This window comes from Chenopodium album, chromosome 20, assembly GCF_948465745.1.
Source record: "Chenopodium album chromosome 20, dcCheAlbu1.1, whole genome shotgun sequence".
Lineage (NCBI taxonomy): Eukaryota > Viridiplantae > Streptophyta > Magnoliopsida > Caryophyllales > Amaranthaceae > Chenopodium > Chenopodium album.
The window spans coordinates 8,248,020-8,263,030 of NC_137853.1; the positions used below are offsets into that span (position 1 = coordinate 8,248,020).

The 15,011-nt window shown below is 34.5% G+C and overlaps 1 protein-coding gene across 1 annotated transcript; it reads right to left on the bottom strand.

The window, feature by feature from the left end:
* Positions 1-994: 994 nt before the first annotated feature.
* Positions 995-5,976, bottom strand: LOC145598497 (zinc transporter 4, chloroplastic-like). The gene is made up of 4 exons (XM_081654860.1): positions 5,588-5,976; positions 5,410-5,470; positions 4,014-4,681; positions 995-1,972 (listed from the first exon to the last, which is right to left on the bottom strand). Exons 1-4 carry the CDS (start codon positions 5,603-5,605, stop codon positions 1,517-1,519), a joined length of 1,203 nt encoding a protein of 400 aa, XP_081510986.1. The 5' UTR covers positions 5,606-5,976; the 3' UTR covers positions 995-1,516.
* Positions 5,977-15,011: the final 9,035 nt, after the last annotated feature.

The window sequence follows — 15,011 nt, forward strand, 5'->3', positions numbered from 1 at the left end:
CTCAAACTAGGGTTTTCGCAAATAAGATAAATCAAACAGAAATTTGATCTTATCTTCTTTAAAACCGAAACCAAACAGATTTAATTTCTTTTTTCTCAAATTCGTTTTTGTTAAAAGATAGAATTTTATGAAAAAGATAAAACCAAGTTAAACCAGATTTTAAAAGATAAAATCAATTAAGTACTTTTTCATAAAACATATAATTATCTTTTACGAATTAATTAGTTTGCCAAGCTTTATCTGATTTCTAATAAGTTCCATGCATATCTATCATTTATATGTTTACATCATCCTACGAAAACAAACTTATCTTTTACACAACTATAAGTTATGAAGTCCATCTTCTTCGGTTGATATCTTGATCTTTGCGTTGATCCTTGATTGTTGAGGCTTGCCCCAGCATTACACCAGAACCAGATCGTTACAACCCGTTTGAAGTTCCTGTTGAGAAACTTCGGGAAGTTCCATTGCTGGAACTCTTCTTCTGTTCTGTACTTGTCCTCATGGATCTTCTAAAGTTCCTTTGTTCCAGTTCCTACTTCAGCCCTCTACTCTTACTGAACCTGCCAACATCACAGCACTAGAAAATCCTTATTAAAAGGAAGTTTGCTCAATTCTTAGTATCATCATCAAAACCTCATAAGGGTCAACAAAGTCATTCTCCATGGATAGCCATCCTGGTTGCCAATATAGTCTCTTCTCTTCTAATCAGATTGTTGATGGATGTTTGCCAATAACCAAATTATCGCGTATCATGTTTCCTTTACTGGATAACTTTTTGATTCAAAAACACCAATGCAGTTGTACATAGAGGTGTCAAAAGCACACCCGATTCGACCTGATTCGAAACCGATCTGAAAAATTATCCGATTCAGATTTGGACTCGTGTGGACATAATAATTTAGTATAACTCAACTTTAAAAATTTACCCGACCCGACCATATCAGACCCGATCTGATTATCCGAACTGACACCACTTGTACATTTGTACGTCTAAAAGGTCAAATATGAAACTTTGCATTTAGTAAGAGATTAAGAGTATAGAATACATATTTGGAAATTGGTACAATACTGTTACAATAGCTTTTAATGGCAAAAATTTCAAAATACATATTTACAGAGAGATACTTTGTACTGTATAAGATAGTATACTGTTGATCAGTCTTTATCATCTTCATTTTCCTTTCCTTTATCTAGTTAGCGTAGGCAACAATTCCAGTTTCAGGGTCACGGAACAAAACTTCAGTTGGTAACCGGTATACACAGCCACACAGCACTGTACAGGCAGTACAAAAATTCACACTTAACGCCCAGCAGATTATTCTCCTCCTCCCCCACTGTAAACCACACTTCCCTCCAAGCAGATATACCTTCAATCTCACCAGGCTCTTTAAGCATGAACAATCAATAACCGGGCTCTAAAAAGAACTCCCCAGTTGTGATTTATGGACGACAGTTAAACACAAGACACACAAATTCCAAAAACGGTCACATTAGGTTAAAGTTTATCAATAGATCATGACCAGACAGCAAGCGCTGACATTAAAGCAGCCCCCATGAAAAGAGCAACATATGACACAACCTGGAGTCTTGTGTTTGATCTCATTTTCTTACTCATGAAATCAGCTGCTATTAGGTCAACCAAGGACATATAGACTAGGATCCCTGCAGATATAGAGTCGAGAATTCCCTCAACTATGAGGGCTCTTGGGCTAGCCGGGTTGTAAAAGGAGGCAAGGCCTATACCTGCAGCAATGCCTGCAGGGGTTGTTAGGGCGAAGAAACAGGCCATGATGATGGTGGACTTATCCTTAAATTGGGCTTGAGCTATACAACCTCCAAGGGCAAAGCCCTCGAAGAATTGATGGAAGGATAATGCAGCAACCAGTGGTTTTATTGTGCAAGGGCTGTGTGACACTCCTAAGGATAATCCAATGAGGACAGAGTGTGAAACAATTCCAAGCTCCAAAACCTGCATACACAAGAATATAATATAAGAAAAATATTTTGTAAGAAAAAGAAAATGCATATAAAGCATTTAACAAGCTGTTCATACTTCTTCCATTAACGAAAAAAGGTGTTATTTAGCATATATGAGCTTCCAAATGTTTCAACATATTAGCTAAAAAATACAGTTCTTGTATCTAAGTGGGCATTGCTTCCTAGCTTGGGGTGGTTTAGCTCTTCAAGCACTACATGAGGCAGAGCAAAGGACCAAACTTATACTATGCTAAATCCACATTCTTTTATCTAAAATAGCTGAAACCACTCGCCATTAAAAAAGATCAGTGCTTTTGAAACAGTCCTCGGCATCTATAACAAAAACTCGTGTATGACATTCGATTAGATACTAATTTCAGTATCTTTCAACTCTAATCTACTTAAAATCCATGGTCATTGAGGATTGCTTAAAGATGGAAGGCAAAAAGTAGTTGGATGAATAATAAAAACAATTTCGACAAGACGCTAGATACGTTCCCCCCTTTTCCCTTTTGTTCCATACCCTTAAAAATACATTGGTCCAAGATTCTACAACTGATTAATGGAGAATCAATAATTGTTCAAGTAGACTTTCTATCTTTTCCTACTGTTGCCTACTCAACGAACCATATGCTCAGAAAGAAAAAGCTCGTCCGCTAATTTAGTCTTTGCAATAGAATCTTATTTTTAAAATAGATCAAAAAGGACCATCTAAACAGTATATGCCACAAGAAATGGCTTGGTTGCTTTGAGTAAAAAACCACCTCCTTGATTTTTTTGTTTTGTTTGTTTGTTTTTTTTTTTTTTTTTTTTTGGACAAAACCTCTTTAATTCACAAAGAACTTACTTTAACAAATAAACTTTGAAGAACAAAAAATAAATGAGTTTCTTTTTTCAAACCAAAAATATCAAGGAAATGCCCTACTTGAAACTTTTTTAGGCAAATCTATTTGAAGCATCCTAAAGTATCTTCAAAGTTCTAACTAGTTGAACACCCCAGTATTTAAAGGTTAGTTTGTTTTATGAGTGCTAAAGAAATCATCAAAACTTACAAATTACAAATAAGAAAGGAGTATATTTTTTACTCTGTAATAATTTTAAAATCAAATACGAAAACAATTACGGAGTAGCTTATAAGTCAATTAAATTGTATCCATTGTCCTATATTAGTTCTTTTATCGAAGAAAAACACTTATCACACTCGGTCTCCTTGAAATAGTCACTTGCACTCACTAACAAATTCACAATTTTAAATAGATATGACAGATTCATGATCGACTGTGACCATTACTCAAAACTTAGGTGACTTTTTCTATCAGAAGAAAGGAGGGCCAAGAAAATTGCTAAGTTGCTAATGCTAGAAACTATACAAACGTGACGTGATTGTATTTTATAATTGCCCTACTTGTTTACTTTTTCTATCAACCATTGAATATTTCTACACACCAAAGAAAAGACTACTTGCTTAAAGAAAACACTAAAACGAATCTTAATTAATCAACCCACAATGATCATCACCTCGAGACATCATATACTCCATAAAAAAATGAATAAAAAAAAAAAAAAAAACAGCCGTACGATGGCTTTTCAAATGACAAACTACAATTCAAACAAAAATTGTGAAGTAATGCAAGGGACCAGTGAGACACATGCCTTGTACGTGCACACCATAGAAGTAATTTGATAGCTAATGGAAAATGCACACCATACATGTAAACATGTCATTTGAAGCAAACAAGTTGCAAATTCGTGTACAAGATAAGATAAGCAAATACTATCATTACCATATATGATACATTAACCCCCTAAACCAATGAGTGAGTTGAGATTCATCATACCAACTTAGTTAATTAAAATATAAGCAAATAGTATCACTTCCATACGTAAACCCTTTACCAATGAATGTGCCGAGACTGTCTCATACTAATTAATTTAATTGTAGTTAAATGTTGCTCTCACAAAGTCATAATTGTGAGACTATTTCATACAAGACTCTAGCAAAACCATAATTTAATAGAAGGCATTTAATTTACCTGAGAAATGACCACATGGCGGGCATTACTATCTCCACCAAAGCTATGAGAATGTCCATGTCCATGACCATCATCATACACTTCAACAACATGTCCATCAACCCCATTACCATCATGACTATGTTCATGAGCATGAATCCCAACAATGCTCCCTCCTCCACTACTCACCACCATCCTATCAGCCGGTAAAACCCCGGCAGCCGAAACCGAGTCAAGTGACCCATCAAGCCCCAACCCATCCCCTTTCCTCTTCATCCTCTCTGCTCTCCTCTCATACACCTGTGTCCCCACAAAATCCACCAGCAATGTCACCAATGCAGCCATCATTGCAATAAAACCCGAAAACGGAAAATCCGACCACGGGTGAGTCGGTAAACATGAGTTAGTAAGATTTTGACCAGCATCAGGCAACATGTGTACAAACCCAGTAGCAAGTATAACACCAGCAGCAAATGCCTTTGCTGCTATAAATAGATTCCCATCAGTAGCAAGAAAACTCTTTCTCCGGCCGAGCAACGGAATCGTAATCCCCGTAGCTCCGGCCACCAAAATAGACCCAATTGCCACCAGTTTAAGAGTCAATGCGGCCGTGTCATCGCGACATATCGAATCAGACAACTTACAGGTGGTATTAGACATTGTTTCTTGAAATTGCCTCAAAAGGGTACCTAAATTTAGTAAATATACAATGCCAAGATTGTTAAATTCTAATAATTTCCTCACTTAGTTAGACAGAAAACAGAGTGTTGTTCTTGTTCTTTTATCAAAATGACGATAAAATAAAGTTCTCATTGATCAATCATTTACTATTATGGGGATTTTCGCTTGTCGAGGAGTTCAAGTTGGAATTAAATTCGCAGATAAATGGTCCCATTACTCTGAAATTGATGTTACGGAGTATACTATATAAGACAGAAAACAAACATTGATTTTTATAAGGAGGGAAAATGATCCAAGAAAATCAACTTTGTTTAGGGGTGCAAAAACATTTGTTTTCCCTAAGAAAATCCCATCAAATCTCGATTGAACCAAAATTGACAGTGTAATTCGAACTAGTAACGTAGACACATACTCAAATGACTACAAAAACATGTAACATTATATACGATGAATTACCAAAATACTGAAACACTTCATAGTTACTTGTACTTTAAAGTTGAAGTTCAAACTAGTAACGTAACAACAAAATAAAGATGAAATACTCATCAAATAATCAAACTTATATAAGGACCCGAACTATATGCATATATCATATATGTTACTCCGTAACAACTAAACGACGACCACAACAAGGTAACATTCAAACAAAACATGAAATACGAGTACATGTAAGTATGTAACTTGAACTAGTAACGTAATAGTTAAATCGAAACGAGTCGAAAAAATAAATATTCACCTGACAACACATTAAAGTTTTCCCTGATGGGCTTGAGGCTGAGTATTGGGAACAAGAAATCCTGTTTGAGAAATTAAATTAAAACCCATTAAAATTGAATCAAAACTCAACTCAATTTTTTTAATTTTTTTTTGAGAGAAAAAGAAAAGAAAAGAAAAGAAAAGAAAAACAAACAAACCTGGAAGAAGGAAGACATGGGAAGAAATACAAGTGATAAAAAGGGTTTTATATAAAAAGGGTATATTTCTTTTAAGGACACGATTCTCGAATTACGGAAAAAAATTTGCGTAATTCAATTCGCAATTTGTTGGAATGATAGATAGTTAGAGAGAGAAAAACCCCTTTTTTCAACTTTCTCTCTCTAGGAATTTTTGGATTAACAGGGGATGATGATAATAAAGAGGTGAACAAGAAATGTGGATTAACAATGTCGACATTTATCAAGAACATGGTTTTTCATTTCAGAATTGTTCAACCAATAAAGGTGACTTTTTGGGGAGAGAATGTGTTAAGAGTGTCGACATTTTTTCCTCATTTTTTTTGGGTGATTATTTTCTCTCTCTTCTTTAATTAATTAATTATTAATTACAAGGATTAAGTTGAAGTAATTTTTATCTTTGAAAAAAAAAAAAGTTGAAGTAATTTTTAAAGATTTATTTCTTTTTGTAATTTGTTGTGTGACGTGTTTTGGCGGCAAGCTGGGCATTGCGACTGTTTGCAAGGTGTTCGATGAAATGCCTCACTGAATTTATTAAGTATTGATTTTTTAGATATAACTGCAGTATTCTTCTGGGTTTTCGTATGTTATGTTTTCTCTTGTCAGTTTTATGTTTCGTTAATTCTTGCAATCTTGCTCAATTTTCTTGAATTTTATTAAAAATTTGTACTTGATTATCCTACTAATATAAAATGTTATTGGTGTATAAGAATTAGAGCCAAAATTAGTTGATTTAGGCTATTTTATTTGCTAAATTGCAATTATTGTTTTGATTAGCATTTGTTAAATTGCGAGTTTTGATTGTGAATGTTGTGATTTGGAAACATAGTGGTTGTGAATTAGAGAAAGATGAACCAATTTACCCTTGTAAAGTTGAATATGAAATTATAAGTGAAATTACTTTCTGGGATTTTTGTAATGTGTGATGTAAATTGGAAAAGCAAATTTTCAAGTAATTTCTTTGATGGGAATGCCGTCTTTGCTTTAGCAATAGTTAGCATCATGCCATTAAGTCAAGTTAAGTATAAAGACAATTGCAAAATAGTTAGTAAAGGTATATACATAGATTAGCACAATAGTTGGCTCGAGTCCGGAGAAGTAACATTCTGTGGAGGACTCTAAAAGATGTATACTAGAGAATGAGAGTAAATTTGGAAGGCTGCCACTCTAATATGAAGCCAAACCTATTGATTGTTCTTTTGAATATTGCTTACTGCAATGTCTTTTAGGTTTATAGGTAGTGACAGACTGACAGTAGCTGTATTATTTTACCTTCTAATTGGCCTTTTCCTGGGTAAGAGGCCCTTTGCAGCGGGATTATTTGCTCTAGTTGATTGGTGATTGTCCGTAAGGTTTGTGTTGCGGCACAATTGGTATGGTGAGGGTTAAATGTGGTGTTGCACATGTAAGGGGTGGTTCAGGCTGTCCTATTTTGGTCTGTAGAAGGATTGATATGCGCTTAAGACCTTTTGGGGTAATAGTTGTGTTGTTGTGCATGTGCAGGGGATTGCGAGGGAGTCTGGGCGAGTAAGATTGTGTTTGTGTGTGTGTTGTGTGCGAATAGTGTAGATGTTGTAGCCACAGGGCTGTTTTAGTATGCTTATGACGCTACAAGAAAATTGCTTGGGAATGACTGCACTTTGGGCAGCAGGTGCAGAGGCTGCAGGAGTGCAGGGTACTATAGAGTGTAACATGGCTGTGTTGGGTGTAAAAGTGGCTGCGTGTTGTTTGTTAACATAGGTGTTGGGGCCGTTTGGGTTGCCTAGTTTGTGAGGCTGTGTGTTGCATGCTGAATTGATTTTAAGTTTCCCTTGCTGCACTTTTACTTATTCTTGTGTTTTTTGATGTAAATCAGTGAGTCGCAGTTTTGCACAATGTACAAGAGTAGTTTAGATGTGTTTTGTTAAATTGTAGTCTAAACAAGTTTTATAAGCGAGGTTTTTTAGCATCTGCCGTATAACTATTTTACTTAGTATAATCTAGTGATTTTCTTATTGAACTATTGGTATTGTATTAAAGACAGTGTTTTAAAATGATAATTTTATTAATACTTTCTATTTACTATAAGAGCTATTAATCATTCTAAGTGGTTAAGTTGATTATATGAAATTATGGTTGATCATAACATCCCGGTATTTAGATCGTGAGATTGAAGAGTCTAACTATAACTTCTAAAACAATGTTACAGAAATAGTCTAACTGTCTAAATCCCGGAATGTTGATTATAACTTCCTGGAATGTTGATTATATGAAATTATATGAATTCATGTTGATCCACTAGAACTTCTAAAACAGTGTTACAGAAATAGTTCAGCTGTCTAAAGGCTTCAAGAGTCTGGTGTTGTGGTCTGCAATCTTGCTTTTTAGGTTGTTAGGAAGGATTGATCTTTCGTTTGTTGTGCCGTGTTCTGTGTATCTTAAAAAAGCTTGCTGTCAAATATTTCTTATCTGTGTCATTTTCTTTTGTTTCGATAAATATAAATATGAATAACAGAAGAAGCAAAGGGAATAACAGAAGAGTAGTGCCAGTGAATGACTTGATTGACTACTCTATCTAGCATTTCCAATTGTCTTATTCTTTTTGTCATTGATGTAACAGAAACTAACATAATGTTGCTTTCACTTTTAGGTAGTCATATGGAATTAAAAGAACTTGTGATTTTTGCTTCAAAAAAACAATGAACTCAAGATTTCTAGATGCGGTGAACACTACCAGTTTTATCACGCCACATAAGCAAATCCCACTAAAAAAGAGGGAAGCTGAAATTTTAGGGAAGATGCTGAAAATGGCCTTAGGAGTAAGGTCTTTCTGTTGTTTAATCACTCTGCTAGAACATTCTTGAAGCTGATTTTTTTCTCTTTGCTTATCCTAGCAATTACTCTGTGTTCTGTATGTTATGTCTTCTCTTTTCCCTTTTGAATTCGATTAATTCTTGCAATTTACCAAATATTCTAGTGTTCTATCACAAATTAGGTACTTGATTATCCTACCAGTATAATTTCGTATAGATATGTTTTGCAAAATTTCTATCTTCTGAGTATGTACTCCATTGTTTTCCTGGTATATTATGTGAAAAGATTACTATGTTTTAAATTTAGTTACAAAATTGGTTGAGTTGGGAAATTCTTTTGCTAAATTGCAATCATATATTGGTCAACATTATTGAAATATCAAGTTTTGATAGTGAATATTGTGAACTTAGTAGTTGCCAGTTAGAGAACCCATGTTTACCTTTTAAAGTTGAATATGAACTACTGTTAATTTAGTTTCTGGGTTTTTGTAATATGTGATGTAAATTGGAAAAAAAATTTGCTGCAGCCTTCGTTATTTTCTGAATATTTTCTTCTTCGTATGTTGTTACATTAAATACTTCAGTATGCAACTTAGCAACCTGTTTACTTCCTGCTTTGGCCCAGTGGGTGATGCGGACAAAGAGGTGTACCTGCAATTGGATTGCATACAGACACTCTTACACAACTCTTACACCTTATTAGATGTCTGTTAGTGGACTTAGCACGGAGATCTATTTGAGCTATGAACACCTCATCTTAAATGTCTATCCTGCATTTCACAGGGTAAGCACTGTGACTCATTTCTGCTATGTGCTTAAATTTACTTAGAGAAGTAACAACTGGTATGCGCTATATGACTATGTTGCAACTTGCGAATATGACTTCAGTTTGCCTCTGCCTGACTTCGATTTGAGGCTGCCTGAGCTCTTCACAGATTTTTGATCAAATATTATTCCTGGTTATATCATATTCTCATGTGCATCGATTTTAATCCAAGAATGCAATTGATGAGAAGTTGAGTGACTTAGACAAGGCAATGTCATTGATGGCTTTAACCATCTACCCATATTACTAAGGCAAGCCCTTTTTCCACTTCTTCTCAATATCAAATGTACAGTTGCTTGTATTTTGCTGAATCCGGCTTCCACTGTTGGGCATTTAAACTCAGCATGATTGCTGGGTAATTATTTATTCTGGTTTTATGTATATTTGCATCCTGTCTAGGTTCTTGTTATTCGTTAAAGGCACCTGTAAAGGCTGTAATGCTAGTGCTTCAAAACACCTCTGAATTTTATATCTGGGGTATCATTCGTAACACAGGAATGCTCATTTTTCCCCTCGTCTTAATTTTCTCTGAAAAGCTGACTTCATGTGTAATCCTATTCTTGCAATAGCAGGTTTGTCTGGTCTTGTTGGTGAATGCTTGTTTGTTGTTAGGGCTTTCAACTTCTCATCTCATCTCACAGATGTCATCTTGAGAGTTCATTCCTTACCTGGGATTAGCTCTCTGAAGCAGATGTTGAATTTAAAGCTTTAATTTTGACTTGCTAAATAGAAAGTGGCGGCTAATCAAATAGGGATGACTTTAAATAAATACGTGGTTAATTTAGGGACAGAGGGAGTAAATTATACGAGGTATAAAGTATGTAATAATGGAATGGTTATGGTTGTCATGATATAGGGGATGTGAATTTTTTTTTTTTCTGGAAGGGTAGAAACAAAACAATATCAATTGCTATATGATTCGAATTTGTGTGATGCATAATTTTGGACTGTAAAAGGAAATATAACTGAAGACATATGCTGTACATCTTCCTCTCTTTTGTATGGAATTATATATGATGAAAGTAAATTGTATAGACTTCTACCTCTGAATATGTTGATTTTATTTTATTATTATTATTATTATTTTTTTTATTTTTTTTTTTGTGCGAGTAAAAATGATTAAACAGAAAGTGTCATTAGAAGATGTTTGAACACTGTGGTTACAGGTTGGTCATCAAGCTGAATATAAAGACAGCCATTGCTTCGTTTTGGAATGGTTTATGAAACTTTTGAAGACTTCTCATATAATAAATGCGTTTCTGGTGCACTGAAGCTTATTGCTCCTTGGAGAGCAAAACTCTATCAAACCTGATGATCCAAAAATGGCATGGTTTGAATTCTGAACAGATGGTATTCTTTCACCCTTTTTCCCCCAAAAGGATTGGGAAAAAGATAATATGAAGAAAATAAAACCTAGGCTGTGGTTTTCTGGAATATTCGAATTTTCAGACCTGAATGACAGCAAGGTATCCGAGCAACAAATTAAGCTTTAAGAACTCTATTTACAATTTTTTGCAGAATTGTAGTTTATCTGAAAAACTGTGATGCAGCGCAGACCACATGTGCTGTTGTGCTGTGTTTGTTTAATATGATAGGGTTAGTTCTTTCCTCTATGCTTCTTTTTTGCTGCTTCCACTTCATCTGTTTTGCCATGGTTTTGTAAAGGCAAAAAGATCTTAGTGGAAGCAGCAAAGAGAAGCTGAGAAAGCTATTATTATAGTTTCTTCATGTAATCTGTAAAACTGTATTTCGCAATGCAAACATTTTCCTTTCATCCATTTCAATACTTTGCTATTTCATATTTCATATTCATGTTTTACCTTAACTAAGCTCATCAAGCCTGATGCGGCTGTGGTAGTCATCTTCAGTGTGTAATACTAACTCCATTAGGGCTGCTACAGAGTATCTCTTGCGTTAATAAAACTGAACAATGCATGACTTTTTATAAGGAATTAATCAGACTTTATTTCTAGAAGTGTCAACACCTAAGTGGCTTCGCGAATGTACCTATATGTATATATGTCACACTTTCAGAAACAAAGTGGATGACTAACTTGAATACTGCAGTAGTTAAACCACTTATCATTGCTGACATGTAAGACAATCAGAGTAGTTTGCAAAATGATAAGCTTAATCAATCTTGATTAATAAAGCTATAATTTAAACGACCTTATTATGCAACTTGTTAAGTTTAATTAGTAAGAATATTTTATTATCTTTTCATTATACTATAAGCGGATAAAAACAATATCTAGTTTGCTGATAGGATTAAGAGTAGGATTTAATAAAATGTTAAGATGGCAAGTGTCCTAAAATAATTAGACCACTAATCAATTAAAAAAATGTTTTTAGCTTAACCAAAAGACATAACATTGCCTTTTTCCCTACCCCTTTGCCTATTATCCGTCTCTTTTGTCACTATTTCAAGTTTCCAGGTGCAAAAAATCTTCTGCTTTTGGAATAATATCTAAGTCAATAATTAAAAATATAAACCTCTTATTTAAACTTGATTTGGATATTTCGGCATCATACTAATAAATTAATTAGTGGTGATTTGAGGTGTTTTTTACTTTAGTTTTTCCTTTAGCCTAGAATGCTAAGTCATGTTTAAGTAGGGATACAAAGTTTTCTTGTTTAATTCGGATTAGAAGATAGAGAATGTTATTGATCCGTGAGATTAATACGAAAACAAAAGATGTTACATCAAGTACGAATTATTTTGAAATAAATCGAAGGTTAATGATGTTCACAACACCTAGATGTAAAATTACACCCTGGCCTCCTACGTTCTTATCTTCCGACTATTCCTGCTCTTCTTGCTCTCTATGTGTAAGATCAGAAATGTGAGATGGAATGGAAATTACGACAATAGACTAGTCTCAACTTGTAGTATTATCTGGGACATGAATGACATGATCTCAATTCATGCATATAATTTAGAAACGTTTTTTAGCAATCTAATTGGAATGAGGTTCAGAATGTGCAAGGCCACACATGCATATAATTTAGAAACGTTTTTTAGCTGTCCCAACATGTTTTGGCTTATTTTTGGGGCGGGCCTTTTAACTAAATTCTATTTCAATCATTTTCATACTCTGTACTCTTATGGAGAGCATGTTGATTGGTCAATTCCCATGTATTGCATGCAGTATAAATTGGGTGGCTTAATACAATACTACTATGAATGTCAACTTAGCTGAGCCGAGCCGATATTAACCTTTCAGAGTATTGGGTTAATAAACGAGTTGGAGACGAGCTCATACGAGATTGCATCATTGCAATATGCTTGATGCTTGTTCGAGCTTGACACAAGTTAAATATTGTTTGAGCTTGATTCGCTAGTAGCTTGTTTATTAAACAAAAAAGATGGAATTTTAATAAACATACGTATAATAATTTTTAATTCATATAATTTGTAATATTTAAGGTGAAGAATAGATATAAGTATTAAAGCATAGTATAAGGTTTAAAAAGTTAAATTGAGTTTAAATTCAAATAAGCTAAAGGCAGTTTTGTTTTTTACCACCTCACAAAAACACGAAAATCTGTTTTACCATCTCCCAAAAAAAAAGTATTACTTTACCACCTCGTAAAAAACACAAATATAGGTTTTACCACCACTTAACGGTTTTTATCCAAAAATTCCGTTAAGTGTGGCCCACGGTGACACGTGTCAGCATTTTATTTGTTCAAAAAAGAGAAATTTTTCAAAAAAAAAAAAAAAACAAAAAAACCTAAAACTACTCCGGCCACCACCACAGCGCCACCCCCGCGCCACCGCCGCCTTCCCCCCAACTCACCACAGCACTCCCCGAAACCACCACCCGCGTCGCACCACCAACCCCAACCCACCTGAACCCTCCCCCTCCCTTTCCCGCAACCGTAACACCCCCTAAAACCACCAAACCCAAAACCCTCCTTCCCTAATACGGTCACGATTTCGGCCACACCGGTTTTAAGGCTGAGTGGCCTTAACTGGCCGATTTCGGCCATTTGTGGCCGGAATCGTGGCTGTTTTGGGGGATTCGTGGTCATTGAGGGTTGTGGGTTGGAAGTTTTTGGGTCGATTGCGGTTGTGGGAGAGGGAAGGGGGCGTTCAAGTGGGTTGAGAGAGGGAGGGGGTGGAGCCGCGCCGCCGGTGGTAGGTTTGGGGGGCAGTCGTGGGTTGGGTGGTGGCGCAGTGGTGGCGCTGTGGTGGTGGCTGGGTAGATTTAGGTTTTTTTAATTTTTTTTTTCTTTTTTTGGCCAATAATAACACGACACGTGGCTTTATGGGCCCACTTAACGGATTCTTAAACGGAATCAGTTAAGTGGTGGTAAAACCTATGTTCGTGTTTTTTATGAGGTGGTAAAGTAATACTTTTTTTTTGGGAGGTGGTAAAAGAGATTTTCGTGTTTTTGCGAGGTGGTAAAAAACAAAATTTCCTAAGCTAAAATCAAGTGAATAAGATCTGATCTATTCGTAAGTTAAGAATATATAAAAAAAAAAAAAAAAAAAGAAAAAAGGATTAGTCATATGTTAAGAATATAATTAATTGAATCAAACCTTATTTGGTAAGTATCTTTCAAACTAGACGAGGGCAATGTTTGTCTTCTGTGATAGTAATGTAAGAGGGACCTTTCATAGCTTGCAATATGGCACATGTTGTAGCCACTAAATAACTGGGTGCTGCATTAATGCTCAGGCAGCTTAGAGTCCCAATCCAACACCTAACACATTGGAATCTTTAAGAATTGACATGAAACACGGAATCATGGAGCTGATTCCAAGCGGCACCATTTTATCTCTAGGGTTTAATCTTTGTTTTGTTTTGTTTTGTTTTGGAATATATATTATACGTATGATAATCATTTTTACTACAAGTATATAAGAATACATAAGATGTAAATATCAATACTATATACTAAAGTAATCACCAGGAATATTCTATAATTACACGTGTCACGTTTACATTAAAAAATTTCCCTCCAAATTTTTTTTTTAATTATTTTCCTTAGAATATAAAAAGATAATTGATGAAAAAAATAAAATAAACAACCTTTTTTTAAAAAAAATTAATATATAGCCTAAATAATAGAACAATAACAACAAATTTAAATAATTAAAATATTAAAAATATACACAATCTATAAACAAATACAAACTTATAATAATATATAAATATAATGTTTTTCCTGTGAATATCCGAGCGTTGCTCGGGCAAAAAACAAGTGTAGGATGAATTTATATCTTTAAGAGATTGTTAACATAATCAATATACAAACTATGGTAATTTTTCAAAAACTTTTGTGTGCATCAGTTGTAAAATTATTCTATGGTTTACGTTGTATTAAGAGGTGATTGATTTTTCCTTCAAAAAAAAAATGAGGTGATTGATTTAAGGGATATCTTTTATACATGTAAAATGATTACATAGATTAGGGTGAATTTCTTATAAAGAAAGCAATTTAATCTATAAAATTATAAGTATATCTAGGTTTTTTCTTTAATTTAATTATTGGACCAAATATTGGTGTAACTCTCATGTTTAGGGCCTGTTCACATTACTTAATTTCAGTTCAGTTAAGCTCCAATCAGTTCGGTTCAGCTCTAATCAGTTCAGTTCAGTTCAACTCCTATTTTCCCTCTCTCATGAAATATTTATTTCAGCTCAGTTCAGCTCCAATCAGTTCTGTTTAGTTTAGCTCCAATCAGTTCTGTTCAGTTTAGTTCCGTAAATGTGAACAGACCCTTAGAGGTGCCAATTTGAATAAATATGTCGGGTTT

Excerpts from the sequence above, each read along its gene's own strand:
- LOC145598497 (XM_081654860.1), bottom strand. Across the intron at positions 4,682-5,409 it reads AAACTTTAATGTGTTGTCAG|GTACCCTTTTGAGGCAATTT; the intron begins GTGAATATTTAT and ends TACTAAATTTAG. Across the intron at positions 1,973-4,013 it reads GCCATGTGGTCATTTCTCAG|GTTTTGGAGCTTGGAATTGT; the intron begins GTAAATTAAATG and ends TTGTGTATGCAG.